Here is a 27,994-nt window from a genome sequence, read left to right as displayed (position 1 = left end):
ACTCAGACTTTTAGTGATTTTGTATTTTTCTGCAGTTAAACGAGTGGGTAAAAAGAAAAAAAAAAGACTCACACTTCCAACAGCAATACTATGATAATACACATTTATTTTCACATTTACAACATATAAAATGACACATATATAAAAATACATTTGTAAACGTTAACAAGAGCTTTGGTACCGTAGCTTGTGATACTGTGATGTTTTGTGCATTTAATACTGTGGAACAAATGCTACAGGAAATAAAACTAGTGTCGTTTTAAATGGTGGATTATGTAATGAAAGTGGACATTGTGTAAGTGAATGTTAAACGATGCAACAGAAGCATAATTTCTACATGTGCACATATGGCTATCTAGGTTCCTTGGGTACAGTATAGCCCTTCATATCAGCGCGCGGTTTCAGCTGCAGAAACAAATATCTCAGTCTGTACAAAGGCGTCCATGTGTGCCATCTTGTGCTAAGGCAGTGATACGCTGGGTTTATTATTTTCACTTGACACCCGCCTGTCCCCCAAGACACCGGGAGTCATTATCTATCTCTCACAGCCACACATTGAAAAGCAGAACTCAAACTCCCTCAATAAATTCTCAGCTGTGTCTTTTGTAACATTGTGTAAATTTATATTTCTTTATAACGAAGCGTCTTCTCTAAATAAAGTGCAAATCTGGCACAGGACTATGAATTAAAGCCTACACAGAAACAAGTATTCAAAACAAAAGGCGCTATTCAAACTTCACAAAAGACATGTACATTTCATATCGTCTCAAAAATCTCGGAAAACAAAAGAGAAAATGGGAAATTCTGCCTTTAAGGCGTATAAAACAAAAAAATTAAAAAGCTAATCTGATAGTAAAACAGTGCATGTAGATTCTGTCTGCATTTCATATACCGGGAATAAGATTTTACAAAAATACTATACAACAGCTGTGGAGGAAAACATAAGTTTTAATTTAATTATCCAAATGTGGTCTAATGGTGGTTGTTCACTGAAAGTATAGTTAATGTTGAGGATTCCCATTCATATTAAACTGTTATTACTTAGTTTTGAATGTGTGTACATTGTTTATTTTTGAGTTCATCATTTTTGTATTATTACAACTGATAAAATTGTTCTTTAAAATCTACACCGGTTGAGAAGGTGGGACGGATTTAATGTTAAAAGCCAACAAAGGGCATAAGGCTAAATGTGTGTAAATAATAAAGCACATGTCTCATAAGGCCTCATAAATCTCAACTGGAGGATACAGTGAACACCTCTGCACTCACTGTAAACTGATTCTATAGGAGTGTGAGGAGTGTACCGCATTCAACTCTCAATAAATGACTGGTTGATAACTTCACGCTCGCTATCTGTAACCGTTTGTAATCCCAGAGGTATTAAGTGTGAAACAAAAACTCAAAGAAGGACAAAACCTTTAGAGTGCTTAGTGGAAATACAGAGGTTGCCTTCTCGGTCTCCATTTTGCTACATTCTAGTTTAGTCACGTTCCCTTTTTCAGGCATGTTAAAAAAAAAAACTGAAGAAAATCTCTCAGGGTTCAGGCTGGTGTGGCTACAGGAAGCTGTCCTCTACCTCAGGCGTCCCGGATGAGCCCAGCAGAGCGTCTCTCTCGCTGGTCTCCTCCAGCCGGTCCTCCTCTGGCAGGGTGTCCGCCGTGTCCTGAGACACGGAGTCGCTCTCCTCCTCCAGAGCCTCAGAGCTGAGAGCGGAAAGACAGAAAGAACAGAACACAACTTTACTCTGTGTGCTCAGTCATCAGGGTCAGTCTCTATGAACGTCTCTACGAATTCTGTTCATCTTCTCTTCAGCAAGAACAGTTTCAGTCATATGTCTTACTTCTTTATTTCGCAGGGAACTGACGCTGTTTGTTCACTTACATTATTACATTACGTTACATTAGATCTATTGTCCCTGGTAAAATCATTCTGGAAGCTTTTCAGTGTAATTTCTGTTTCTCTCTGCTCTCTGCTTTTTGTTATAAAGTGATTCTACAGATCTGTTTTAATCACATTTAAAGAAATGGTGCATGTTTTGCTTGGAATGCTGCATGCCGCAGTATTTTGAAAAATAATCTAATAAAATAATAATTTTTGACTTTGCTGTATAAAGAAATATTTGTTTTAATCTTGATTTGAACTTACTCTGATTTTGTGTTGTGATTCATGTTAATGTCTGTCTACTTTATTACATTAACTTTTATGTTGCAAGTCTTTTATTGCATCTTTCTTTCGCACTGTTTTTATTTCTTTTTATCCATACTTGTATTATTTTTCTTCTCCGTGTTTGTAAATCACTTTCAACTCTTGCTCTTTATACGCATTTTTTAATAAATCCGATTTGACTTCTTCACTTGGGTTAATCGAAGTTATACAACTCAAATTAAAATGTTTTAACTTTGAAAGGTCATACAGCAGCTGAAACTAATGCAATGTTTTTACTGTGATTTTCTTATTAAATTGTTGAATCTAAACAAGGTTTGGTCGATTAAATTGTGACAGATGTAAAATAATGTTCTGTTCATCTACTTATCGATTAATTGATAAACTGTTTCAGTTCTGGGCACATCTTCACAGTTTTTAAAGTAAATTAGAAGGATGTTCATGGAATAATCTTCTTATTGATTGGCTCATGTTTCTTGTTTTGATTTAAAATGTATTCTTTATCCTGGTTTGGCAGTTATTTATTAATTTTTTTTTTCCTCTGGTGGAGGCCAAAGTCCTCGGCTCCCAAACACAACGTTAGAAGAAGAATCTGTGATCCAGTTATTAGTGAGGAAAGTTAATAATTAATTATGAAATACAAAATGATTTTATATGTAAATAAACCCAGACTTTCTATGGTCAGACATTCATTCGGTCTTAAAAGCAAACTTTGCTTGGCTGTGTATTTATGTGTGCAATAGAAAACTCTTCTCCCTGTGTGCCTTCATAGTGCAGCTATTGTCCCAGCTCAACATCTGGATGAGTGGGTGTGTGGTTGGAAAATAAATGCTCTTGTTAAGTAAATACATCTTCCTCTCTCTTGCAGCCGCAGCATTTGGCGCACATCTGCGTCCTGTTCTCAGCGGCTGGGTACCTGGCAGGGCTCTCCGATGGAACGTCAGTGAAAGCTTCCTCCGGCTTCGGGTCTGGGATTGGAATGATGTACTCGTTGTATGAGGTTATGACGTCCTGCGTGTCGGCCTCCTGTCTAAAGTTTCCCGGGCTCAGGTTCTGGTTGTAGGGGTCCGGGGGGAAGGAGAGGGTGGCGGGGGAAGCGGGGGAGCCAAATGATGGATTGGCGATGGGAAAGGGTGAGGAGAGCCGGGGCTTGGTGCGGGCGACAGCCGGGTGGTCGCTCTTCATGAAGTTGTCGTTGACTTGGTTGTATCTCTGTTGTGACAGGAGACAGTGGTTCGGTCATTTGAGTGGTGACACTGGGGTTTGTTTTATCTCACAGGTATATGTACTTGGAATATCAAACATATGATCAGTAGATTCAGCTCACCAGCGTTGTACATCTGGACTTTGTATTTAACTTTACGGTATGTATCTGCGTTTCCTTCACCACAGCTTCAGAACATACACATACAAAATAATATGAGCTCCCCTTTAACACTTAAAGGTTGTTCACACAACAAAGTCAAAGCATTTGCATCCTTTACTGAAGAGAAACGAGTATTATCACATTGTAAATTTGTTTTAAATATTTAAAAGTCAAAACTGATTTTCCAGTTTATTTCTTTAACAAAAGTGCCCTGGTTAATTCAGAAGTGTCCTGGTTAATAGGCCTGTAGGGGACAGACAGGCCGACAGTGAGGGAATACATGAGTGAGTGAGGAGGTGAATAAAATACTGAATAAAAACAAGTCACATTTAACAATCAGAAATATTGCAAATCCAAATTCACAGTTCAGCATCAATAAGGCAGCTCAGAAGGCCTGTAAGGACACTGTGTATAAATAAAGTACCTTTTTATAGCCGTCCGCCAGCATATTCCCCATACTGTGCACCAGAAAGGAGAACTCAGGCCTCGTCTCAAACTTCTCATCCCAGCACTTCCTCATTATATCATAGCTACAACACAAACAGAATAAAAATGTGTTTATTTCTTATTTTTATATACGATCAGAAGACTTAATGGAGATGCAACAATAAGCGACAGTGAGACTCACACTTCATCAGAGGCGTGGGCGGGTTTGGTCATTCGGTAGCCTCTCTTCAGAGCGCTGTAGAATAACTCATTCATGGGCAGATCAGGGTAGGGGGTTCCTCCTGCAGACAGCAGTTCAAATAATTCAGCCGCTAGAAATCTCAAGTCGTGCACTGGCTGGAATTCGAAATGGAAATCTAAGACAACTGTGATGATGAAACCAATAATAGTTTTTGAAGTCATGCACGTAGGAGAAACTTAAATATCACTTTGTCCCCAAGAGCAAAAACACAGATTGATTATCTGAATCACATCTGTTGTGTACTGAGAGTATTCGTTCTGACCCCGATTCGAAGGAGAAATGGATCTGAACAGTCCACTGAAGGTCAGAGTGAAGCAGCGAAGCACAGAGAACTTTTGGTTATCACTCACAGATGCTGTATTGTCAGTTTGTTTTCCCTTCACTCGGGCTCACACTGCATATACTATAAACTGCCCCCCTTTGTTTTGATGCTCGTTTCGAAATATCGTGGGAAGAAAAAGAAAAAGCTCATAATGCTGTGAGAAAGAAAATGAGTTCATGAGCTTGACTGTGCCTAATAAGATTCAGACCTTTTATGAGTCTTCAAGCTGAAGCACATACCAACAACCTGGTTTGCTGTCGACTTGTGCTGCTCTCATCTTAGACACTTATGTGTGACCCATATACTGTGAGAGTTTGAAGGACTTACTGACATCTGGTGGTGAGTGTTCGTATTACAACCAACTGAAACCTGTTTGTCAGTGTGTGTGTGTGTGTGTGTGTGTGTGTGTGTGTGTGTGTGTGTGTGTGTGTGTGTGTGTGTGTGTGTGTGTGTGTGTGTGTGTGTGTGTGTGTGTGTGTGTGTGTGTGTGTTCTTGTACAGCTTCTTTGTGAGGACCAGGTTGAGCCTACAACCTACGTAGGGACATTTTGAGAAAGTGAGGACATTTTGGCTGGTCCTCACTTTCTGACCACCCTTAAATGGACTGTTTCTGGGTTAAGACTTGGTTTTAGGGTTAGGGTTATAATTAGGTTTAGGTTAGGTTAAGGGTTAGGGTTGGGTTGAGGTTAGGGTTAGGCATTTAGTTTGGATGGTTAGGGTTAGAGTAAGGAGCTAGGGAATGCACTATGCCAATGAGTGTCCTCACTAAGATAGAAGTAAAACGTGTTTGTGTGAGAGAGAGAGAGAGAGAGAGAGAGAGAGAGAGAGAGAGAGAGAGAGAGAGAGAGAGAGAGAGAGAGCGCTTGTGTGTGTGTGTGTGTGTGTGTGTGTGTGTGTGTGTGTGTGTGTGTGTGTGTGTGTGTGTGTGTGTGTGTGTGTGTGTGTGTTTGAACTAACCCAGTGTGAAGATCTCCCAAAGAAGTATGCCATATGACCACACATCGCTCAGGGTTGTGTACAAATTATGGAAAATACTTTCTGGTGCCATCCACTTCAGGGGCAGGAAGGTCTGAATGGACACAAAAACAAAACATTGCATGACAGATGAAAATCTATTTTGAAACTCTAGACAGTCAACAAGTCCAGTTCACAGATGTTTGAGGTCATTGGGGATCCTCCACGCGCGCGTGTGTGTATTTATACGGTGTATTGTTCTGTGTAGCAAGGAGCCTTAGATGTACCACATAGAGGCAGGCCGAGTATTAGCTTTCATTTGTAATAGTTAAGGTTAGTAATTGATCATGTCAATGAGTGACCGCATGGGGTTAGTGGAACAAATGTGCATGTGTGTGTATATGCAGTTACTTTGCTACTTACGCTGCCTTTAGAGATGTAGTTGGAGTCATGCATGATGTCTCTGGCCAGGCCGAAGTCACAGATCTTCACCAGTTTGCCCTCACAGATCAAGACGTTCCTGGCGGCGAGGTCACGATGGACACACTGTGGTGGAATCAAATAAAATTACATTGTTGTTTTTACACTTGTTTGTACACACGTGTAGCGTGGTAACAATCCTCGCTTCCAAATTTCAGCACAACAGTAAATTACTTCTCAAACTGTCTTTTTGATGATTAGTCACCGGCTAAATTCTATGAAACTTGAATTTCAATAATTTACATTCTTGGAGGCGAGGAACTCCATCCCCTTCGCCACTTGGTAGCTGAAGCTCAAAAGATCGTCGTAGGTGAGGATGGAAGCGTCACTGATGGCCAGGTCCAATCTGCTGTCACCTGAACTCGATAACAAGAAGAGACAACAAACACAACAGGAAGAGAGGGTGATTAGAATCTCATGGACTGAGTGAGAGCTTAATGGGCTCAAATGGAGCTGTTGCTGTTATTATGTTTGTTTGTACGTAATCGCCTGTATTTGATTAAAAAAACAACTGTATCCATTCATACATGAGGCTAAAACAATTCACGAATTTCACTTTTTTAAGTTTACTAATTAACAAATTTATTCATTGTCAATTTTTTGTCCAATCTGACCCAGATTTCATATTTTGAGTCCCAGCCTAAAGTTTTCTACATGCCAATATTTAGTCATAGCGCCACCCACTGGAATTCCCATGGTCTGGTCTATACGCGGCAACAAAAAGCATGTTTGGTGCATGCTCTCTAGGGCCACATAGTGGACACAGGAATTTATTCACAATGCGCAATGTACACAGGCAAGAAAAAACATGTTTCGTGCAGTGTTCCTTGCGGTAGCGACAGCTGCGTCAACCAGCGTCCCGCCTGTTCCCAGAACATTCAACGCTGCTTGCAGCTTTAATCTGGTCAATACTATATCAACTTTACTGATTTAAAACTAAAGCTTCTCACATGCAAAATACAGCCAATTTTTCTTTCTTTTAAGTTCCTCTTGCTGTGAGTGGCAGACAGATGGTTACTGTTGGCCTCATATCATCAAACTATTCCTTGTTTTAATCAGTAATCAGATCATCATCAATCCTCGTGAGGGTTACATGAACTGAGACACGTGTGGCTCAAAGCAAACCTTGTTCCTGGTAAATGTCTTGCTGGTAGGGAGACTCGTATGGAGAAGGCTGGATGTCTGCGTACTTGATGGTATCTATCTGCTCCTGCATGGGCATGTAGATCGAGGGCTCATCTTTACTCATGTCCATGTAGCCTCCATCGCTCTCACTTCCGGAAGACACATAGCTGGAGGGATACGGATAAAATGCACTAGAACTAAATCCACATTTATTCATGGTCGCACCTCATATTAAACTTTACTGTATATAAGAAGGTTGTCTGTGCTTATCTCTTAGTGTGAGACAACCCAGATATTTCATTCAGGAATCCCCCAACACCCCCAAACTTCCCCCCCCTACCAATCTTACAGAACGCCCCTTTGTGCGGCTCTGAATGGGGATTTTTGTACAACTCGTTCTTCTCACCCTTTCCTCTGGCTAAGCGGTGTGCTTCCTCCCGAGATGAGGCAGCCGTCATCTTGGTTCTTTTCAGCGTAGTACTGCAAGAACGTGTGCTTGTTCCTGTGAAGGTAGTCCACCAGGTCGCCATAGCGACAGTACTCGGTCACCAGGTACAGAGGCCCTGGTTAGTGGAAGAAGAGCAATTCATGTTTAGGAATTTCACAAAAAAACACAAGTCAACAACAAGTCATTAACATCACTTCGACAGGCCACACTTAGCTTGTCACACAACACAAGTTTACATTAGAAATCATATACTAAGTTAAATTACATACTTATTTTAGTCTTTACCATAAAGGGTTAATTCAATTAGAATAGTTTTTCATTAAATTGTCAAGATAAATTGATAATGAAATTATTTATTTAATTGTTGTTCCCAGTAAGACAATGGTTTGTCAGCAGCATTTCCACCATATGTTCACATTTGTATTGTGCCCAACAACCTGTGAAGTCACAAATTGTAACTGACATGTTGTCTCCTGTTGTCTCCTGATTTGATCATTTCAGCCGTGAGCTTTTACATTGATATTTTAGATAGAATGTTAAACTTTGAAAGTAGTTTTCCATTGAAGAAACAGGACTGTGATTAAAGAAAAATCTGAAAATTAATTGATTACATCTGCACACAAAATCGTATCCTGTTCAAGTGAAAGATTATGTTTTTCCTGTTTTATATGAAAAAACATTTTCTTCTTTCTGGACAATAAAAATCCTGCTACAAGTCAAGTTGAGTAGTTCATTCAAGCATCCATCTAATTAGTTATCTGATATGTGTATATACTGTAAGTAGCTAAATGTATAGCAAATAAAATTATCTAATTATCATGTGTTTATTACTGTTGCTCACTGTGACGCTCACCATTTTTAGTGCAAGCTCCTAGCAGGTTCACAATGTTGAGGTGAGGTCCCAGGTGACTCATGATCTTCAGCTCGGACATCAGGGCCTGGGTCTCACTCCTCCTGGCTGTGGCTGGATGAACAGAGAGAGAGCCATGTGTAAGAGTAGAGCAGTGTGAGGCGGGTGTGAGAACAGGAGAACTAAATATGCTGAGACCAGGACACACTGCGCCCCTGCCAAACTGCTGAATGACCCTTTGGCTGAGAGGGTGGCAGCCACACTAAAGCTCTGCGTGGTGCTGCTCTCCGAGCTCGGAGGAGCACACCACCCCGGTCACAGTGTTTGACGGCCGTGCAGGAGGACTCCACTGTGGTCTCTGCATTGTCCACACAAACACACACATGGCTCGCTACTGAGTTTTTACATTGTGTGCTTCTTACACTTCAGCATTTTCACTGCCACCTTTGTGCTGGACTGGGAATGAGCGAGACCGTACGCAGTTGCCTCGACCACCCTGCCAAAGGCTCCTGATCCAAGAGTGCGACCTGAAACACAAAGAGAGGACCCAGGAGGACAGAGTGTGAACAGAGCACATCGGAGCGGAAAAAGAACAACATGCTCTTCATGACGGTTGTTACTGTAAATATGTTTCTAATAAAGTGAGATTAGAAACTGTAGCTTATTAAAGGTGGTACAGATGATGAATTGAGTAGACGTCTGACTCAGTTGGCTTGGGAAGCTGTTTGTTGGGAGCAGCTGACAAACAACAATACGGCAATAGAGGGGTAAAGTTTAAAAGGAGCTTTAAGACTGAAGAGGGACTAAGGCCAAGAAGAAAAGCTTAACACGGAACGTAGTTTATTATTCTAACCTCGACTCAGCACTGAAGTCACCTGCTGAGAGGAGCAGGAGAATCTGTCTGCGCTACAAACAGGCAGTAGAGTCGCCCCCTGCTGACCATTTGAATGAACCCAGGTTAAAAGCTGTTTTGTTTTGGCTTCACTTTCAGTCTATGCTTCATACACATCACACAAATTTAGGCTTTTTACACAAGACTGACTTTATATGACCAATGTAGAAACTAATGTCATATTTTTACACTTTTTTACAATGTCAACATTGTATTAAAGGGTCATGTTATCGTTTTAAAATATTCTGTCTAGCCTGGCACTTGGCGCCCGGCCGACTGTTGGAACGCTGGCTACGCCCTGCCCCCCCACCCCCCTACTCTTTGGTTGTTATGCCGATGCCAAGCTGCTTGTGTGTGTGTGTGTGTGTGTGTGTGTGTGTGTGTGTGTATGTGTGTGTGTGTGTGTTTTGAGTCTAATCAGCTGATCTGAATCAGGTGTGTGTGCATGTGCGCTCTCAGTTGCTGTTAATGGTTGCCACGGTGATGGTAACAGCTCGGTTCGAGCCGGTCCAAACAGGAGTGAGGTTGACAGACACCTCTCAGACTCAGAGACTGTGACTCGTATTGCCTTCAGCTTCACACTGTGAGAGAGGAGACTGTGCTTAACACAGTGTTAAAAAGTTTCTGTCTGTGGTGTCAAACATTTGGGAGATACAGCGATTAAAAAACAAAAATAGCCCTCTGTTTTCCTCAGAATTTTCTGGTTAAAAATGGAGAGATGCTCCAGTTGATTTAACATTAGAGTCTATGGGACAGTTGCATGCTCCTCCTGTTGCTCCAGGGCTCACCATTTAAAAACCACAAGTCCTATTACTAAAGTTATCACACTGTTTCCCCACAGTTTGAAGTATAACATGTGAGAAGTTACAGCTACGAGAGCTGCAGTATAATTGTAATCATACCTATAAATGTCTATTAATCTGATTTAGGAATTCAATGTATTAACACTGATAAGTTTGACAGGTTCTTTCATCTGGTGCCCGTCTGCCTGAAGACTCACCCAGCACCAGGTTGTCTCGAGACATTTCCCAGGCCAGGTCGTAGGGCAGGTGGATGGGGTCCACGTAGATGTACTCATGACCGTCCTGGCTCACAGACTCGATCACCTTCCACCTGATCTCGTAACGAGGTTTCTGAGGAGCACCGGGGAAACACACAGGAGGAAAAACATGACACACCAGAACCAAAGGATTCCTTTGCACATTTTCATTCACTATCACTCCCGTTTACACGTGACTTTTTGAGAGGAACCTGACAGGCGAGTTCGTCCATCTTACCTTCCTCCACACGGCGACGAGGATGATGAAGGCCATGATGATGATGACCAGCAGGGCGAAAACAGCAGCCAACACTGTCACCTGGGAGAACAGCGGTGCTACAGGGGGAGAGGACACTCAGCATTAGACAGGATGAGGCCGAGATCATTTTATTTAAGTCGTCTCAAATTCCAATAAAACTACACTTTTTGTTGATTTTCTAAAGAAAACTGATTTTTATAGCTGAAATACATGTTGTTTTGATTGAGTTTGTTCAGTTTAACCAATATTTAACATGAATCTTCATAAGTTTTTTAACATCAGTTCACTGCACATTTACACAGTGGAAAAAGTAATCATATAATAATAATAAAATAACACCTCAAAGATATTTGACATAGAATTGAAAAGAGAGATACACTAAAGATTAAAAAAACAAACATAAAAACAACATGCAGTGTAACATGGACATTCTCTTTCATCTGGCAATATGAAAACCACTGAGACGGGACATTATTCATATGACACGTACTGCCGGACACCAGTTTGATGTCCCTCCTGTCGACGAGGCCTGCTTGGTTGCTGGTCTCACAGCGGACAGTGACCTGCTGGGGCTTGTGGAAGGTCACCTGGCTGCGGACCTGACTGGTTTTCCGAGTCTTGATGTAGCCCACGTTGGTTTGGATGCTCAGTTCCTCCGGCTCTGGCGTCAGCAGCTGCCAAACCGCTGTCTGGTTGCTACACCTGCAACCGAGCACGAGATCAGCGGGTGGATTCACTTAAGTGGCAGCGGCTTGGCGTGAAGTCAGAGCAGCACATGCACATGAATTGAAAGTAAAAAGACATTTGTGTGTATGGTCAGCCCCCTGGTGTTCACTGTGTGACAGTTAAGTGAGGACGGGTGGAGGCGTACTTGAGCATACTGTCACAGCTGTACCACTCGATGGTCGGGGTTGGGACCCCCTCAGCTACACAGGTCACCAAATGTCTCTTCCCTGGGAGGTGGAGGTCGGTCAGCTCTTTAATCTGAGAGGGAACTACACACAGGGGGTGCAGCACTCATTAATCACTACTGACGTGAGTAAAAACATGTCCACGAATTCTGCTACAATTTGTCTGTATTTCATGACCAACAATGGTAATGAGAATAACAAGAAATTAATAAAAAACACCTTTATGCTGTGATAAACCGCTCACCTCGAACCTCCAGGTCAAAGGTCACTTCCTTTGTGTCGTCCCCGTTGGTGACGAGGACGGTGTAGAGTCCCTTCTGCTCCGTCCTCACCCTCACCAAGGTGAGAATAGTGATGTACCTAAGACAGAAGGACAACATGTGAGGACATTAAAAATGAAATATCCGACCATTCACTACTCTTTTGCTTCAAAGTGTATGAGCAGCCTTATATTTCTTTGAAGATATTTGACTCGATCTACTTCAGGCAGATTCTCCACAGATCTGTTATGTTGCGCCACATGAATCATGCTGTTTTTCAGATCCAGACATTATCTTCAGGGAATATTAAAGAAAATTGAGAAATTCTTGATAAGCTCCTCCTAACTGCTTGTAAAAGCTTTTTTTTGCACAGATTACAGATATCATATTGAACAAATATTTAAATACATTAATAGATACAAATATACACACAAAATACATGAATATATAATAAATCATATAAATAGATCATGAATATGATTTGGTGAGGAAAAAGACTATTTCGTATTCCTACATTTCTACACATATTATTCTTATTTTTGTAATTCTACATGTATTGTTTCATTTATATCCATATTTCTACATTTATTCATTTATTTTTTTACACATTATGTCATTTTTGTCTTACATCCTCAGGAAAGAATATGTTTACAGGAAATTAAGGAAATTAAACAGAAAATATAGTGAACTGGATGGACGCTGTCCTTTATTAGTATATTTATTAACTATTTAACGATTATTATCTCTCTATTTAATATTTATTTTGTCTTTTTGAGTGTTTTTTGGCAAAACTGTGAAAAACATGGTCCTGAAACTACCACATTGGTGTTTTTCTGTGAGACATTAGTGAGTTGTGACAGGTATGTTGTGTTTAGGGTTCCTGTGTAATGAGTGACGGAGTCCTGCCCTCCAGAGAGGATAGTGTTTCTCTCTGCGGAGGCCTTATCTGGTGATGACTGACAGGAGCTGGATGCCTCTGGAGGCCGTCACCCTCACAGAGCACCAGTGCTAATTGTTTAAACGCATCAAGGCCAATGAGGTGTTTAATTGCATTATGGTATTCAAGGTATTTTTTAAGGTCAAAGGTCAGCTGAGGAGTCTGGCGTGATGTCTGACCTGATCTCCTGCTCTGGTCTGGTTGTGATGGTTTTGTCTCCGTTGATGGTGGCACCGTCTTTGCTCCAGCGGACCTGAGGGGGAGGGTAGGCCTCAATCTCAACTCTCAGCTCCACGTTCTCCTGCAACTTGGCTGAAATGTTTTGTTGCTCGGCAGCCTTCACGTCCACGAAGCCTCGCTCTGAAAACACGTTTATCATCAGGAACAAATTCATTTTACGGACAAAAAGAACAAAATGCATCTCTTTCTGCTCACTTGTTTTATTCTTCTTTTCTGTTTAACATTGATACACCGCTCCATTTATGTTAGACACGGTCTTTTATCATGAATGTTGCAAATATTGTAATCTTGTTGATGTGCTCTGTGGCATGTCTTGTTTTGGTAGTTTTTCCTCACCCTTGTCGAGGGTTAAGGGCAGAGGTTGTCGCACCTTGTTTAGCCCTAGAGGCAAATTGTGACTTGTAAAAAAACAAACCCTCGCTCTATATAAAATAAAGTTAATTGATTGATTGATTGATAATTCCTTGTTTAGTTTCTTCATTGGACAGTGGGCTATAGACAGTGTACTGGCCCTGTTTGTAAGCTTCTGTCTTTTCCACTGGAACGTCCAGGCCGCAGCACTACACTGTCCCAGTCTCCATGAAGCATGGCGGTTCACGTTATTCATAAACATCTCACACCTCGCTGCGGACAGAATAAGCATTCACAGACCCAAACACATTCAGAGGACGTCAGGAGACAGAAATGAAGAAAAGCTCAGCATGAGGAGCGCTGCTTTCCCCCCCCCTCCTCTCAGTCTGCTGCTTGTAAGACGACTGAGCTGCTTAGATGCTGACTTACTGTATATTAATGTTTGAAGTCGGAGCTCGGTTGCACGATCGCGTCTTGTGAACTTGGAGTTTATTTCCAAAAGTCTAAATAAAGAGTTGCTGCACCCTCGTGGTTTTTCAAGGTATCACTCAGGGCATCCACACCATGTCGAAGGTTTATTCACACTTTGAACAGAAATAAATAGAGGTGATCTTTACTTCCTTTAAAAGGAGCAACTCCCTCACCTTGACTTAGGTTTAGATAATAAGCAGTCTCCTCTCTGTCAACGAAACCCAATAATAATCTGTGCTGCATCGGTTTGTTTGAGTTGTGTGTGTGTGTGTGTGTGTGTGTGTGTGTGTGTGTGTGTGTGTGTGTGTGTGTGTGTGTGTGTGTGTGTGTGTGTGTGTGTGTGTGTGTGTGTGTGTGTGTGTGTGTTGTGTCTGTCTAACCGAGCACAGTGATGTTGACGCTGGCAGAGTCACTCTGGTCTTGCATGCCCTCGTGGACATGGCAGACGTAGTTTCCGCTGTGGGCCACCGTGGCTCGAGAGAAGATGAGGCAGGAGCGCATGTTGGTGGCCGACAGGACGTCTGTGAGCGGCTCCACCTCAATCAGCTTGGAGAGATTAAAAAACATGAATCTGTTGGTCTGCCGTTTTATTATCAGGTAGAATGGGATTTTAATTTGTGTGATCTAACATCTGCGAGGTGGAGCTTCGAGGAAAAAAACAATTCTACAGGAAATGTATAATCCCCTGGATACGAGTGTTGGGAAATATTGTCTGATCTGTAGCAAAGGTCACATGACACATTCACCCATGAAACAGGGCGATGCTGCCTCCATTACTGTTTTTATAACTATCCAGTAGATCATCTTCAATAATACACCATAATTTTCAGAACCAATACCATGTGCTTTGAGTACAATTTCACAGGGGGATAAAAAATCGAGGTGTGTCTCTACATCTTGATGCAATTTAGGCTCAGCCATGAAGCTTGGAGAGTTATCACGAAGGAAAAGCCGAACAAAAGCGCTCGTTCTGCTCCACACTCCTACTCACCTCTCTGTTGGGGATATCCCAGGAGAAATACACCAGCTCCACTCCGTGCACCGTGCAGTTGACTGTCAGCGGTTCGCCTTGTTTCAGGACCGTCTTTGATGCATTGATGTAGGCGTTGATGGCCTCGGGGACTGGGACGGGAAGAGAGGGTGTGGGGGAGAGGAGGAAGAGGATTAATCAAAACAATATGTGGAAAACTTCAGTTCTAATGAGCCACTAATCTGGTCAAATACAAACCCTGAATTAATGTTTAGCTCCTAATATGTGTCAAAAGTTGATTGCTGGCTCCTGTGATTGCATCTCAGCTAAAAAAAAAGAAAAACTATTTTACAACTCCACATTATTTACTCTGGAGGTTATGTTTTCATCTGGATTTCTGTTTGTTTGTGTGTTAGCTGGCAGCAATTAGCAAGATCACCATGATACTTGGTGGAAGGATGCTGTATGGGTCAGGGAAGAACCGTTCATCACCTCCACCAAGGAGGTTATGTTTTCATCTGCGTTTGTTTGTTACTTAGTAAGATTACTTAAAAACTACTCAACCGATTTCCTTGAAATTGGAGCATGACCCGAGGAAGAGCCCATAACATTTTGGTGTGGCTCCAGATTCGGGGGATGGGACCATGATTTATTGTTTTTTAACTTTCTTTGCAAGTTAGGGTATTTTCTCAACATTTTCTTTGATTTCTCGGAGAATAATTCTTGGATTTAGATGATAAAAAATCAGGGCTGTTTAGGGGACTGATATTTATGAGTGTGAGGGGATCTTTGGGCCTTGACGGAGTTATTCACCCACAGGGCGACATTGTAGTTATAAAATGTTCTTCAGATTCCTTCAAACAGCTTTTGAAGCATTTTTCAAAGTTTTCTATCAAAACATCTCCTCAGCAATAACAAACATTTTATATGATCCTTTACAGCACTTTAAAAAGACAGACTCGTTATTAACTTTCGTAGTTTGGGTGTATGCTGCAACTGAATTAAAGGGCCAAGACTCTGTGTGCATGTGTTTGTGGGTTCCGGCACACATGGAGGGGGTTGAGTCAATAATCACCATTTTTATTTTGGGAAGAGGAACCTGAACACCTACCAGAGATGCTGAAGACGTAGAAGGCCTGAGACTCCTTCACGTCCCCGTTCAGCTCTCCTCGACACACGTAGGTCCTGTCCTCCAGCGGCGCCTTGTACCCCTCGCTGGGAACATAATGTCCTCTGATGGGCATGTCAGTGTCCCTCTCATACAGGGTGACGTTGATGTTTGGGTTGGTGACCACGCAGGGGATGCTGCTCTCCTCACTGGTCTTAGTTACCATGCCATGGAATCTCTCTATGAACCACACATCAGGGTCTATGGACAGAAACATGACAACTTTCATTACTTAAACGATTGATGAGTCGTACTTCCATACATAGTAAATAATATTTAGAGCATCGTGTTCGGTTACAGTTTGTGAACAAAGCTGCATTTTTCACAAACAAAGCAAAACCAATATAATAAGAATTGATTGATCACTGACTTTTACAAAGAGAAAGCAGTGAAATGTTTTGTCTATTTACTATTATTTTTCTTTAAATTCTTCTATTTTCTGAATTCTTCTTGGAGCGCTCTCTCCACCGCTCACATTTGAAAATATTTTCACATAGCTGCAAATTATGCAAAAAATAATGCACATCAACAGCATACTTAAAAATCACCATGTTTTCAGCAGTATTTTAAAATGTGTTCTTACTTTTTGGAATGTTTCTTATTTTTCCAATGTGAACACACTAAACCTGCAGAGAATTATACTTTGAAACTAGGACATCATTTTTATGTCCCTTTTTTATGAGGGAGATATTGTAACTTTCCACGATGAAACAAAATTGGATGTCAGACATCTTCTACAAACTGTGTTGCTGCGTAAAGCAGATCTCACCTGGGACGAACACGACAGCCTCCTTAGTTTCTCCAGTGTGTTGATCAACGCACAGGTACACCCCCGTGTGCTTCCAGCTCACGTTCTGCAGGGTCAAAACGCTAGATGTGGCGCCGCTTTGCACGATTTGATAGCTTTGGCCTACATTTTGAACTTGCTCCACTTGGAAATACGGCACATCGTCCCTCTTGAACTCCCAAGTCGTCTCCCTGAAGCCGGAGCAGGTAAGGGTGAGGGAGGAGCCCTCGGCCAGGACTAGCTCTTTGTCGTTGGGTGTTATCTCCAGGCAATGCAGCTGCGCGCAGAGGCACAGGAGAGCTGGAGTTGACACAACACAACAAGGGAAGAAAGGGTCAGGATGGAGGTCAAAGAGACAGCAGCATGAGGTCAAAGGTTATATCAACAATACAAGGCGGATCCTGCTCTATCTCTAAATGATGAAAGATATGAGCTGTCTGGAGCCGTAAGTGGGAGGATAATGATGCCTCGTCAGTGACAGATATATTTAAAACAGCGGAGTTCAGTTCAAATTCATCAGTCATCACAGTCACAAGCTAGAAAATCTGTCAAAATACATACAAGTATCCAATCTTGACATTATAGTTGGCATCACATTCTTCTCTCCCTGTGGTCCTGTTTCAAATTTCTCATAAAAAGTTAGTTCTCACTTGTAACTGTCAGATGGAGAATGGACGCCGTCGCCCTCGTCATGTTGGACGTCTTCAGACAGTTTGCTCTGGAAACAAGCAGATGAGAGAAAAGTGCTCAAACCAGATCATGGATTATTTGGTCCACAAAAAAAATTCAATAAAAATCTGTCAAAAGGAAGAAGTGTTCACCCCCGGTGAACACACAACTCCATCTCAAGAGGCCTGACGTAGTAATGAATTGATTCCCGTCTTCATGACATCAAGCAGGATGGGTTGAGTTTAGAAGAGTTCAGGAGATAAATCACATTCTGTTGTCGGAAAAATCTGCTTCCAATCAGAGGAAATGACACGAAACTCTTCTCAGCTCATACTGAGAGGAAACAAACACAAAGCATCCAGTTTGCTGTCAGGCTGCCGTCTTTAATGGTTTCTGGCCGGCACACATGAGTCTGAGGTCCAGATGCAGCTCACTCTGAAGGTATTTGATGCCTCGCTGCACCGGGACAGAGCGACAATGTCTGGCTCTTTTTGTTCCCGGTTCACCAGCATTCTGACCAATAACAAGCGGGTCACTGTGTGCAGCTTTTGCAACACGCTCACTGGCAACAATGCTGCGTCCAAGCTATTCAAGAGCCGTGCTGAGCCATTAATTGGTTTTCTGTGTAAACAAGAAGTGAAAATGAGGGCATTCACCCAAGCCGCTGACACAGGAGTGTACTGAGATTGGAAAGGTTGCTATGGTTTTTTATTACTAATAAGATATCATGTTGTACACCAAAAGAGATATCAACATCCCAGAATGAATTCAGCAGCTTTTCAGGTCACAGGTGCCTGATACTTGCCATCCTCACATCAACCACCATTACCCAAGACCTTCGAATGCTCTGATAGTAATTTCACTGCACAAGGGGGAAAAAACTGCAGAGGGTAGTGGTGGTTTGTTGTTATGTTTGGAACAGGGGTTAGGACCTGCAGTGCACAGGCGTCTGGAAACAGTTAAGGATGGATCACAGGCCTGCACACAAGAGGGTGGGAAAGAGAGAGAGGGCGGAAGAAGGAGCCTTGGGAAGAGCGAGGGTGGAGGAGGTGGAAAAATTGTGAAATGCATCTTGTGAAATCTCGCCCCCATTTACGGGATAATGTAATTTTACGATCTCTATTTTAAGAACTTGGGCAAAATGCGTTTTGTAATTCAACACAGATTCTAAAGTTTATCTGAGACTACGAGGAGTTTTCTCAGTTTATTTAATCCGAACATGTCTGGCAGCGTCACCTTCGTATCCATAACAGTGGACCAAGTGGGCAGATCTTTTTCCCCTTATCGATTTAGCTCCAAGTTTAAAAGAGGGGAAAAAAAGTTGCGATCAGTTTGACAGTGGTGATGAGATACAAGACCCATAACCCAAAGCCAGTGACTCAAACCAGATACATGTTGCCTCCCTAAATTAACTGCCTTTGGCACTTCCGCTCCCAAAAGCTCTTGAGTTGCTCCAAAAACATGACTGGTCCATTTCCTCCCCTGCAGCCTCCTGGTTCTAATAAAAAGGGGTGAGTGAGCAACAAACAGAAAGAGAGAGAAAGAGAGAGAGAGAGAGAGAGAGAGAGAGAGAGAGAGAGAGAGAGAGAGAGAGAGAGAGAGAGAGAGGTTTTCTCTTGATGCTAAAACTCACACTGTACACAGAGACGTGTGCTGTGTTGCATCCCAGCCCCCACCTATCGTCCTCAAACTCTGGAGACACACACACGCACACACACACACGCACACGCACACACACACACACACACACACACACACACACACACACACACACACACACACACACACACACACAGACCTCTCCCTCTCTTCCCCCCTTTGTCACTGCTGCCTGTGTACAGTTCATGTTCCCACAGTATTCCTCTGAAAGTTTCCCAGGATCGCTGATACCCTTGGGACCCTGCTGGTGATGACGGTGGAGAGCGGAGGGGTCACCTCGTCCCAGGGGGGGGCCCCATGCAGCAAGCAGCGATGAGGGACCGTCCGCTGCGGAAGCCATGCATCAGTGCTTATAAAAGTAGTGGTCAACCTCGATGTCAACGATGATGACTTTGAGCGACAACAGCCAAACGCAGTGGCGCCGAAGGCATGTGTCACTTGACAGTGTGAGAAGAAACAAATGTTATTGCGACTGTGTGCTCATGTGATATTTGCTGAAACAAGCCAGACTGCTGCTGTGTTAGCGCTACTACAGGATGTGAAATTACATCTGAAATCTAAAAACGCAAAAAAAAAGAAAGCTCACTCTTTGCTGAACAGGAATCTAGGTGTGTTCAAGTATCCGTTTGGGGTCTTTGAAAGGAACGGAAAGATAATGTTTGGCTACTGCAACACGATGCGGTTTTGTGTTGACCAGTGGGGGTTTCGGACGAGGAATCTGACCCTCGAAATGGGATGTGCTGACTGGGATCACAGAGCCAAAGGAGAGTCAGGAGCTTCAAAAAGATCCAAGATTGAAGACTGTGAAAGATGTGTGAGGCGCTGTGCAAAGTAGTTTCAAACTCTATTGGAAACATGGCTGTTTTCATGCTCTATCCTTGTGAGGACGAGAATCAGAATCAGAATCAGAATCAGAAAGTATTTATTGCCAAGTAGGTTTACACCTACCTGGAATTTGCCTTGGTATATAGGTGCATACAATGAACATCAAACATGAAAACACAATAAGTACTACACATAAGAAAAAAACAATATATAAAATAAAAAGATATAAAAGATATAAAAAGTAAAGTAAAAAGTAAAATACAAAACAACGGTGTGAGACATACAAAGGAGTCAGGGCACTATTATATCTGCCAAGAAGGTTTGGCAGCATTTCAGTGACGCTGTTTCCCACTTAATAAAAACACTTAGCAGCAGTTTGACCCCCTAAAACCCAAAGCTGCACTGTGTTTGAACCAAAGAGATGATCGAGCAGCCCGTGTTTGAGACAAATTACAGTAAGAAACCTCCACAATATCCACAAATCAAGTCCAGTCGAGTCAAGTGGTTCTCGGTCGGAGGAGGGCGGCTTGTGCAGAATCAGCAAAACATTTTTCTAACCCAGATGTTTATTGTTGTCTTTTTAATCTTCGAAACTGGATACTTCAGTCTCACAATGATCACGGAGGTCTGAGGAAAACAAACCGCGTTTATGCTAGTGATGGCACAGTAATCACCGTGAGGGCTAAACTGTTATCGTGCCGTACCGAGTTTTCCCACAAATGCTGGGAATTTGGTGGCTGATTGACCCTTCCCGGGTTTTTCATAAACAAGCGAGCTACACTCAACGTGTCGCCGGCTAATGTGGAAGAATGCTAAAATCGACCTCAGCTGGGCGCACACAGCCCACGCGCAGCCTCAGGATACAGCTCGAGTGTGTAAACCCTGGTCCCTCTGCACCCTGTAATCCCACTTGTGGGATTATCTATGTGTACTATATGTGCATGTTTTATTTAAACATCTGGCAGTGATGAAGCAGTCCTCAATGAGGTGGGAAACCACGTTTGCAGCCAACTGTTTGCTTTAGTGTGTCCCGAGGGGGGGAGGTTACATTTGGGGGAAAAGGGAGCGGAAAAAAAAGGAGTAATCTATAACAAAAGGGAGAAAGATGTCCAAACATGCAGCTGGAGATTTCTGACTTCCTGTATGAGGAAATTTCTGGAATTGTGTGGGTGTAAGCCGGTGATGCATCAGTGACACAGCAGACCACCAATGCACCAAACAAATACACATGGAGACAACAAGAGATGCCACAATGAGTAGAGGGTCACACAGCACATCAACACAAACTCCTTCACAGAAGAAAACAGCTTTAAAGTAGAATAGCACTCGATAGATAGATAGATAGATAGATAGATAGATAGATAGATAGATAGATAGATAGATAGATAGATAGATAGATAGATAGATAGATGTACTTTATTGAATTTTCCCAGTTGGGATGATGCTGCTTACAGCAGCATCATCCCACAAGGTTGAAGAAAGGTCCAAATTCATGGATCCATACCAAAATTTAATTGGCTTTTTCCTGACACACCACATTCTTATACCATGTTTAATGGAAAACAGTTTTTTGTTGTGTAATCTTGCATAAAAACAAATAAACAAAGTGCTGAGAAAAAGAAAACCAGACCAATCAGACCAGTGACAAAGCATGACAAACCGTCGACACACCACAAGAATAGTGCACACAGCAGCAGACGGAGGGGAAGAACAGCGACGTGAGCGTGCAGACGTACAGGGCACAGTTTATGGGAAACACCACATGAAAGCACAGAGTGGGACAGCAGAGGGAGCACACACACACTCTCCAGTGGACAGGAAGCTGTGCAAAACAAACATCTCCAATTTAGCAACCACTTCTTTCCAATGCAAACAATCATCAGCCCCTATAGGACAAAATATGACGTGTCAGAGTCATTGACACTTTATTAAGACACGTTTAAATCATAGGACTAAAATATCTACACCGCACACACACACAGGTCATGCTTGTCTTTGTATTTTATTTTTTCAGAAGGATGTCAGGTTTTCTCGACAGATCTCCGAGCAGCAGGGCCCTGGCGAGCTCTGTGGGAAAAAAATGACCTGGTGTGACTTTGTTAAAACAAACCTCCATTTTTATCGCCCGTCTCGGACAGGCCAGCCAACATGCCCCCCCTCCCCTGAGGAGAACCTTCTGGTCCCTCGGCAGCAGACCCACAATGCAGTGCTCCCACCTCAGACAGCTCTCACCGTCATCCAACGTGATGAAAAACCGACTGATCTGCAGGTTTATGGGTAAAAAGCAATTTCAGCTGGGACGGCACACATGTCACCAACATGCTGTCAGAATCTGGGAGTTGCTGTAAGCAGGAAATGCCTCTGGAGCCTGTGTTTGTGTCGCAGTCATCCATCTTTCTTTTTGTAAAAGATAACAATTTTCACATTAAAGAACCCTAAAGCACATTTGTATTTTTAAATGTGTGTGTGTGCGCCTCATATATCTAAAGCTACAGATACATTAACTATTTTTGACCACTCTGAGACAGCCGAAACAAGCTCTACACAGCACAACTTTTGAAAGTGATATGTTCCAATATTCACTCTCTTTTAGCTCCGTCTTTAGTCTCCACCAACTTCTGATATTTGAAATAAATAATTTGGACCTTTGTACGTAATGTAAAGTGAGCTTTTTAGAGCTTTTCAAAATAAAATAAAAAGCTTCCTGTAGCAGCTGAAACTGATGAGAGCCGTAGGAGTGAACCAAAAAAGTTATGGATCAGAAAACCAAAGCAGTGGAGCTGAAAGACAATAATAAAATATAAAATATCTAAATATGAAAAACCCTATGTTGTATATCTCGTTGACTTCCATTTTGCCTTTTAATTGGGTCATATTTGCTTTATCCGTGGCATTGTCCTTGGTCACATGTAATGTATCACAATTATTCATTGTCGTTTGCTGCATTACGTGAATAAAACTTGAACACATCACCTCATCTGTGAACATGATTTGCCCCAGCTAGATTTTCATCAATGGTGGTGAAACTCCCATGCTACTTTGCCACGCCATCAGACTAGATATTTTGTTTTTGTTTTGATTTTGGGGATTAAGCGGCCCCAAAGTTACATATATTGTACATTTAATTTAATATTACCGGCTGTCAATTGATCCTTTATTAACATAGAATATTTCTCTACTCCAGAAGTTTTTGTGTAACTATTTTCAGGACAGGCTGAGGCTGGAGCAAGGTCTTCATATGTTATCCTGACATCTGACTAACAGAAAGATTTTCAAGACTTTTGGCTCTCACACTGACGCACAACTGGATCTCGCAGTTGCACAGCTGGACTGCAGGACTTTGAAAAGTTCTGTCTCAGCAAAAAACAGCTTGCATCCTGTAATTTCAGAGCTTGAAGCTGCACTGAAGCCATCTCAAGTTTGTGTTATCAGATTCCGGAGCATTAAAAAATTCTCCTCTGTTATTCCTCTTCATAAATCTCAGTCCATTCGTCGCTCCCCGGCAAACCAAAGTGACTGGGCTCATGCTGAGGTGACACGTGTTTGGAAACCTGTGGATTTTGGTTTGCACTGTTTCAAACAGAGCTGTAAATGCTGTTTGTAGTGGCAGTGGGGGGGACGTAAGGGGCTTCAGGGTAAAACTGACGGTTAGAATGACATCCTTAGATGTGGCTAGTGTTTGATATCAGTTTAACGATCTAATTTTCTCCTCATTTGAGAAAATAAATCGAAGAAAAAAAGAATTAAAACACCAAAAATTTAAGAAGCGGTTGTAACTGAAGTAAAATGTCCCCTGTTTTCTTGAGCAGTAAATCCGGGAGTTGTTTGTTGACCACTTAAGGCTATAATTATGTGTGTGCTTTGTCCCAGTCCCAGCCAATACAAACAGTTTCTGCTCTGTGGGAATACATAAATATCAGAGATATTTTACTGGCATATGCATCCGCCCACGTTTTCCTCTAAGACTTCACCCACCCATGCGTAGGGTCCCGCACCCCAACTCTTTCTCCTGTCCCACTAACACTGGAGGGTAATAGACCCCCAACCTGCCTCGTGAGAAATGGAGGACGCCTACGCACACTTCCAGTCCCTCTGCTCTTTACACACCCCCAACAAGACAGATCCAGAAACAGCTGAATACAATTAGGACTGTTTCCTTAAACACAGGAATAAAGGCCGGGGGAATAAGAGAAGCACAAATCTGGGTGATAATTCATACTATCCGTGCAGAGTAAAGCTAATGTTAACATTTGCAACATGCTCTTTGGAGTGTTGTTTCCTATGCATGGGTATCGACAAAGCAGTAGTAGCGCCAATGCTAAATATCATTGAACCTCAAACGAAAGCAGCTCGTAACTTCAAGACAAACCGAGAGAAATCCAAATTCTCTCTCCGCTTTCCATTATGTGGAATATTCTTATGTTGCTAAAGCAACCGACTGTTTGTCTTCGTCCCCCTGTCCTCCTGTCTCGCTGCACTGTATCACTAATTCCAGCGTGTTTTAGTTGGAGCGAGGACAGCAAAGCTCCGATGAGAAAGTGTGTTGCTTTAACAGGATCTGATGGAGACCAAAACTTCCTGCTTAAAAAAAAAAAAATAGTCTTCCTTATGTAGTACAATCAGAGAGGCGATCGTAATACTTCAGCTACGCAGGAGTGGAGGACCCTTTTCAGGAGTAAAGGCTTTAATACCACAACAAATAACTGTGTGGTAAGAAAACTGTGTAGTGATGTAGGACGCAACAAATAACAGAGACGTTTTAAGGACCTATACAGAGGAAACATCAGCAAAAAGTATCGTTTTTATACTATTAGTGAGATATTTGGTTAAATTTTGGTTTTTAGTTTGGTCCAAGTCCCAACTGCTAACACGGAGGAGGCGGGGTTTATAACCTGTACTGCAGACCGCCACCCGGAGGCGAACGAGGTGCTTTGGCTTCAATTTTGGGGAGCAGTCATGACTACCATCTTTATAAACTGACATAAACGGCGTAAACATAGTGTGTTAGCGCCAACCTTCGTACGCACATGTTTGGACAACGTCTCTGTTACGTGTGTGAAAATGACACCACTCTTTGCATTTTCAGGCAGATTTTCTTCCCGAAAGGTTCGGTATGACAGCTCGTAAAAAAAGAAAGAGTTCCTCCTGGCGTGGACCTGCAGGAGTGGCCGTGCTCTCCGGCTGAAGATGAGATGCAGCTGCCTGTCAGCTCTGTGTGAGTGGGTGGGAGGGAGGGAAAGAATTGGGGAGGGGGGGGGGGGGGGGGGGGGGGGGGGGGGGGGGGGGGGGGGGGGGGGGGGGGGGGGGGGGGGGGGGGGGGGGGGGGGGGGGGGGGGGGGGGGGGGGGGGGGGGGGGGGGGCGAGGGGGGAGGCCAGATGGACCGGGCAGCCGTACAGGATGCTGTATCACAGCACCACTTAGTGCTCTTCATTATTAAAGCTATATGACTTAAGTTCAGTGTCTGACTACATCACTAAAGATGCAGAGGCTGATGGCCTCACAAAGAAACGACGACTCAGTTCAGAAGTATGAATGAGTTATCGTGAATCAGACATCAAGAGACCACCAGGAAATGAGTCAGAGATGACTATAGTTAAATATACAATATACTACCTCATTAATAAATATAAGGATAATCATGTGGCATGATGTCTGAGAGCTCAGAGGATTTTAAACCATATTCATCAACCGGATATAAACAACTTCACAGTGGTTGTGTTTTAAAACTCGCTGCTGAGCTCAAACTGTTACATATCGGAGCACATGGGAGCCGAATCAGACTCCTGGCATGTTTTCTGCATGGTCATAATGCGAAGCACATTTTCTCAGAGCGACTGGCATGCAGGGAGCCCGGGGAACCAGGAAACAGCTGATGACGGAGGATTAGGTCTGGGCAAGGGGAATGGAGCCGAATGGGCCGCGCTGCGCTGGGGCCCAGGGAGAAGAGCTCTGCTGTAGTACATACCAGCAGTCTGACGCACACGCAGAAAAATCCCCACCGCTCAGGAGACAAATGAATCTTCACAAGTCTGTTCAGTAAAGATCCATCAGAACAAATATTGTATTTAAAAGTTGTTTCTGTGAAAAGTGTTTTGCAGCAGGCATCCCTCTGATAGTAGAATTATGGTATGAATGCAGTACAGGCTAATACCATTGATGGCAAAAGTATGATATGCATGCAGTTTTCCAGCAGCTCATCTGAAACAACAGCACTGGACAATGCCTGGACCAAAAATATCCACCGAGCCAGAGATGATCAAAGACTTCAAGAGTGTTGACACACAGCTATGATCACAACTGATGCTAATTCAGATTCTCGCATTTTAGAAATGTGTAAACAGAAAGGCCTAGCGCAGTTATCCAGACTAAACACAACTAACTGAACTAACAACTTAACCACACAGCAGCCGTACGCAGCCGGGAAGTGGCGAAGCTTTCAGGTGCGAAACACATGGCGGATTAGAGCGAGGAGTCATGCGTGCCACATGTGTCTCAGCCGTGAAATAGCTCACATTGCCATAATGTAGCTCATTCCAGGTACTAAAACCTTCTCATGTGATGAATGCGAGGAGATGATTCAACAGATTCTGTTTACGGCTCTGCGCTCCTCAGACGAGGACGGGTCACTGGTTCATGCCAGATTTGTGACAAAGGCATGAAGCTATGAAATCAGCACGGTGTGTTATCACTAAGAGGGCATCCATCTAGAGTTAAAGAGGATGCTGGTGACAGTGGCTGATGTTGGGTCTGATTTCGCCGCACCATCATGGCGTTCCAGAAAGATTCTCCATGTAGGGGGGACGGACAGAGGAGGGAAGAGACTGATGGGTTGGGTGTTGAGGACCGCCAGTTCACTCAGGGTGACTGAGGAGGGCTGTATAAACAAGCCCTTTAGCAGCGAAGCACAAAGTGGAGCACATACAAACAGCTTGTGCTATAAAGCCCAGTGCGTGTGTGTGTGTGTGTGTCTGTGTGTGTGTGTGTGTGTGTGTGTGTGTGTGTGTGTGTGTGTGTGTGTGTGTGTGTGTGTGTGTGTGTGTGTGTGTGTGTGTGTGTGTGTGTGTGTGGGGTACCCTGGGACGCCTTGTCAAACGCATTCTCTCAGCGAGAAGATAAACATTGTTAGAGTTTCACTATGTTAAGTGTGAAAAGGTGTCTATGTACAGAGATGCAAGCCATCACCCGGCTCGTGTTTGAACAGGTTGCTCTGCACTCTTTCACATTGTAATTCCTGTTGTGTACACATTCAAGTATGCGGGTGACAAATACCACCAACACAGACACATTAACAATAACCAGCAACAACCTCACACAACCAAACAGACTTTAGCGACGGACTTTTGAGCTCGTTTTCAGGTATTGAATCTGATTGTTTTATCAGAGGCTCGATATGACGCAGCAGTGTGAAGGATGTAAGGATGAGGGGTTTCCTCTCTGAGACAGACAGCCATGAAATTCACAGTGTCACAGTGGGTTTGCCGTGCAGGCTAAGTGACTTCTCCACATTTTGTACAGCACATCATCACAGCAGCTGCCCAAACCCTTTGACAGTGAGGAAGAATTAAGACCTCTTACCTTCAGAGTGACCCGGGACGCACAGATGAGTCTCTGTCCGAGGTGGTTTGCCAGGCCAGCAGTCGGTCTCCTCCTTCTGAAACCGGAGGAGAGATCTCCAGCTGGTCGTCTCTACAGGGGCGGCTGCCTCAGATGTACAGATCCCCTCAGATGTTCAGAGTCTGAGGTTAATCTCTGCCGTCCTGTCCCGGCAGTCCGCTGGAGGAGGTACCACTCTGGGTCCGGCTGTTTGTTTTAGTCAAATCACAGCACGGTGGGGGTCTCCTCTCTCTCTCTCTCTCTCCACTCTCACACTTTTACAAAGCCTGCCCACTGCTCCCAAACATGTAAAAGTGTTCCCATTGGAGACGTGCACGCTCCGTCCCTGACAGATTCACACCGAGGGGAGTGTCAGCGGTGCGGCCCGGCTGGAGCTGAGAGAGAGCGAGCAGAGAGGGAGAGGAGAGGAGGGAGGGAACAGTGGAGGGGAGTTGAAGACATAAGAGAGGGAAGTTTAAAACGGAGTGAGCTGAGAAAGAGGAGAAAAGCAGAGGGAGAAAACCTCCAACTACAGATGGGGTCCTGCTTGTTGTTCTTTAGGTAGC

The 27,994-nt window shown here is 43.2% G+C and overlaps 1 protein-coding gene across 3 annotated transcripts; it reads right to left on the bottom strand.

The window, feature by feature from the left end:
* Nucleotides 1-86: 86 nt before the first annotated feature.
* On the bottom strand, nt 87-27,994 carry pdgfrb (platelet-derived growth factor receptor, beta polypeptide). Of its 3 annotated transcripts, XM_034597753.1 has the most exons (24): nt 27,411-27,994; nt 17,332-17,399; nt 16,808-16,981; nt 16,664-16,774; nt 15,838-16,095; nt 14,748-14,878; nt 14,137-14,302; nt 12,874-13,054; nt 11,742-11,857; nt 11,458-11,581; nt 11,077-11,288; nt 10,566-10,663; nt 10,289-10,421; nt 8,819-8,923; nt 8,400-8,510; nt 7,505-7,661; nt 7,099-7,265; nt 6,217-6,329; nt 5,917-6,039; nt 5,497-5,608; nt 4,158-4,257; nt 3,954-4,059; nt 3,080-3,375; nt 87-1,703 (listed from the first exon to the last, which is right to left on the bottom strand). In XM_034597753.1, the coding sequence occupies exons 2-24, from the start codon at nt 17,372-17,374 to the stop codon at nt 1,556-1,558; spliced, it is 3,285 nt and encodes a 1,094-aa protein (XP_034453644.1). In that variant the 5' UTR covers nt 17,375-17,399; nt 27,411-27,994; the 3' UTR covers nt 87-1,555. The 3 variants fall into 3 exon arrangements, with proteins under 3 accessions (XP_034453644.1, XP_034453642.1, XP_034453643.1); XM_034597751.1 differs by having other exon boundaries at nt 16,664-16,981; nt 27,411-27,992; XM_034597752.1 differs by lacking the exon at nt 27,411-27,994 and adding an exon at nt 17,504-17,779 and having other exon boundaries at nt 16,664-16,981.

The sequence above is a fragment of the Hippoglossus hippoglossus genome, chromosome 10 (assembly GCF_009819705.1).
Source record: "Hippoglossus hippoglossus isolate fHipHip1 chromosome 10, fHipHip1.pri, whole genome shotgun sequence".
NCBI classification, from domain to species: Eukaryota; Metazoa; Chordata; class Actinopteri; order Pleuronectiformes; family Pleuronectidae; genus Hippoglossus; species Hippoglossus hippoglossus.
This window is presented reverse-complemented; position numbering and strand designations above follow the sequence as displayed.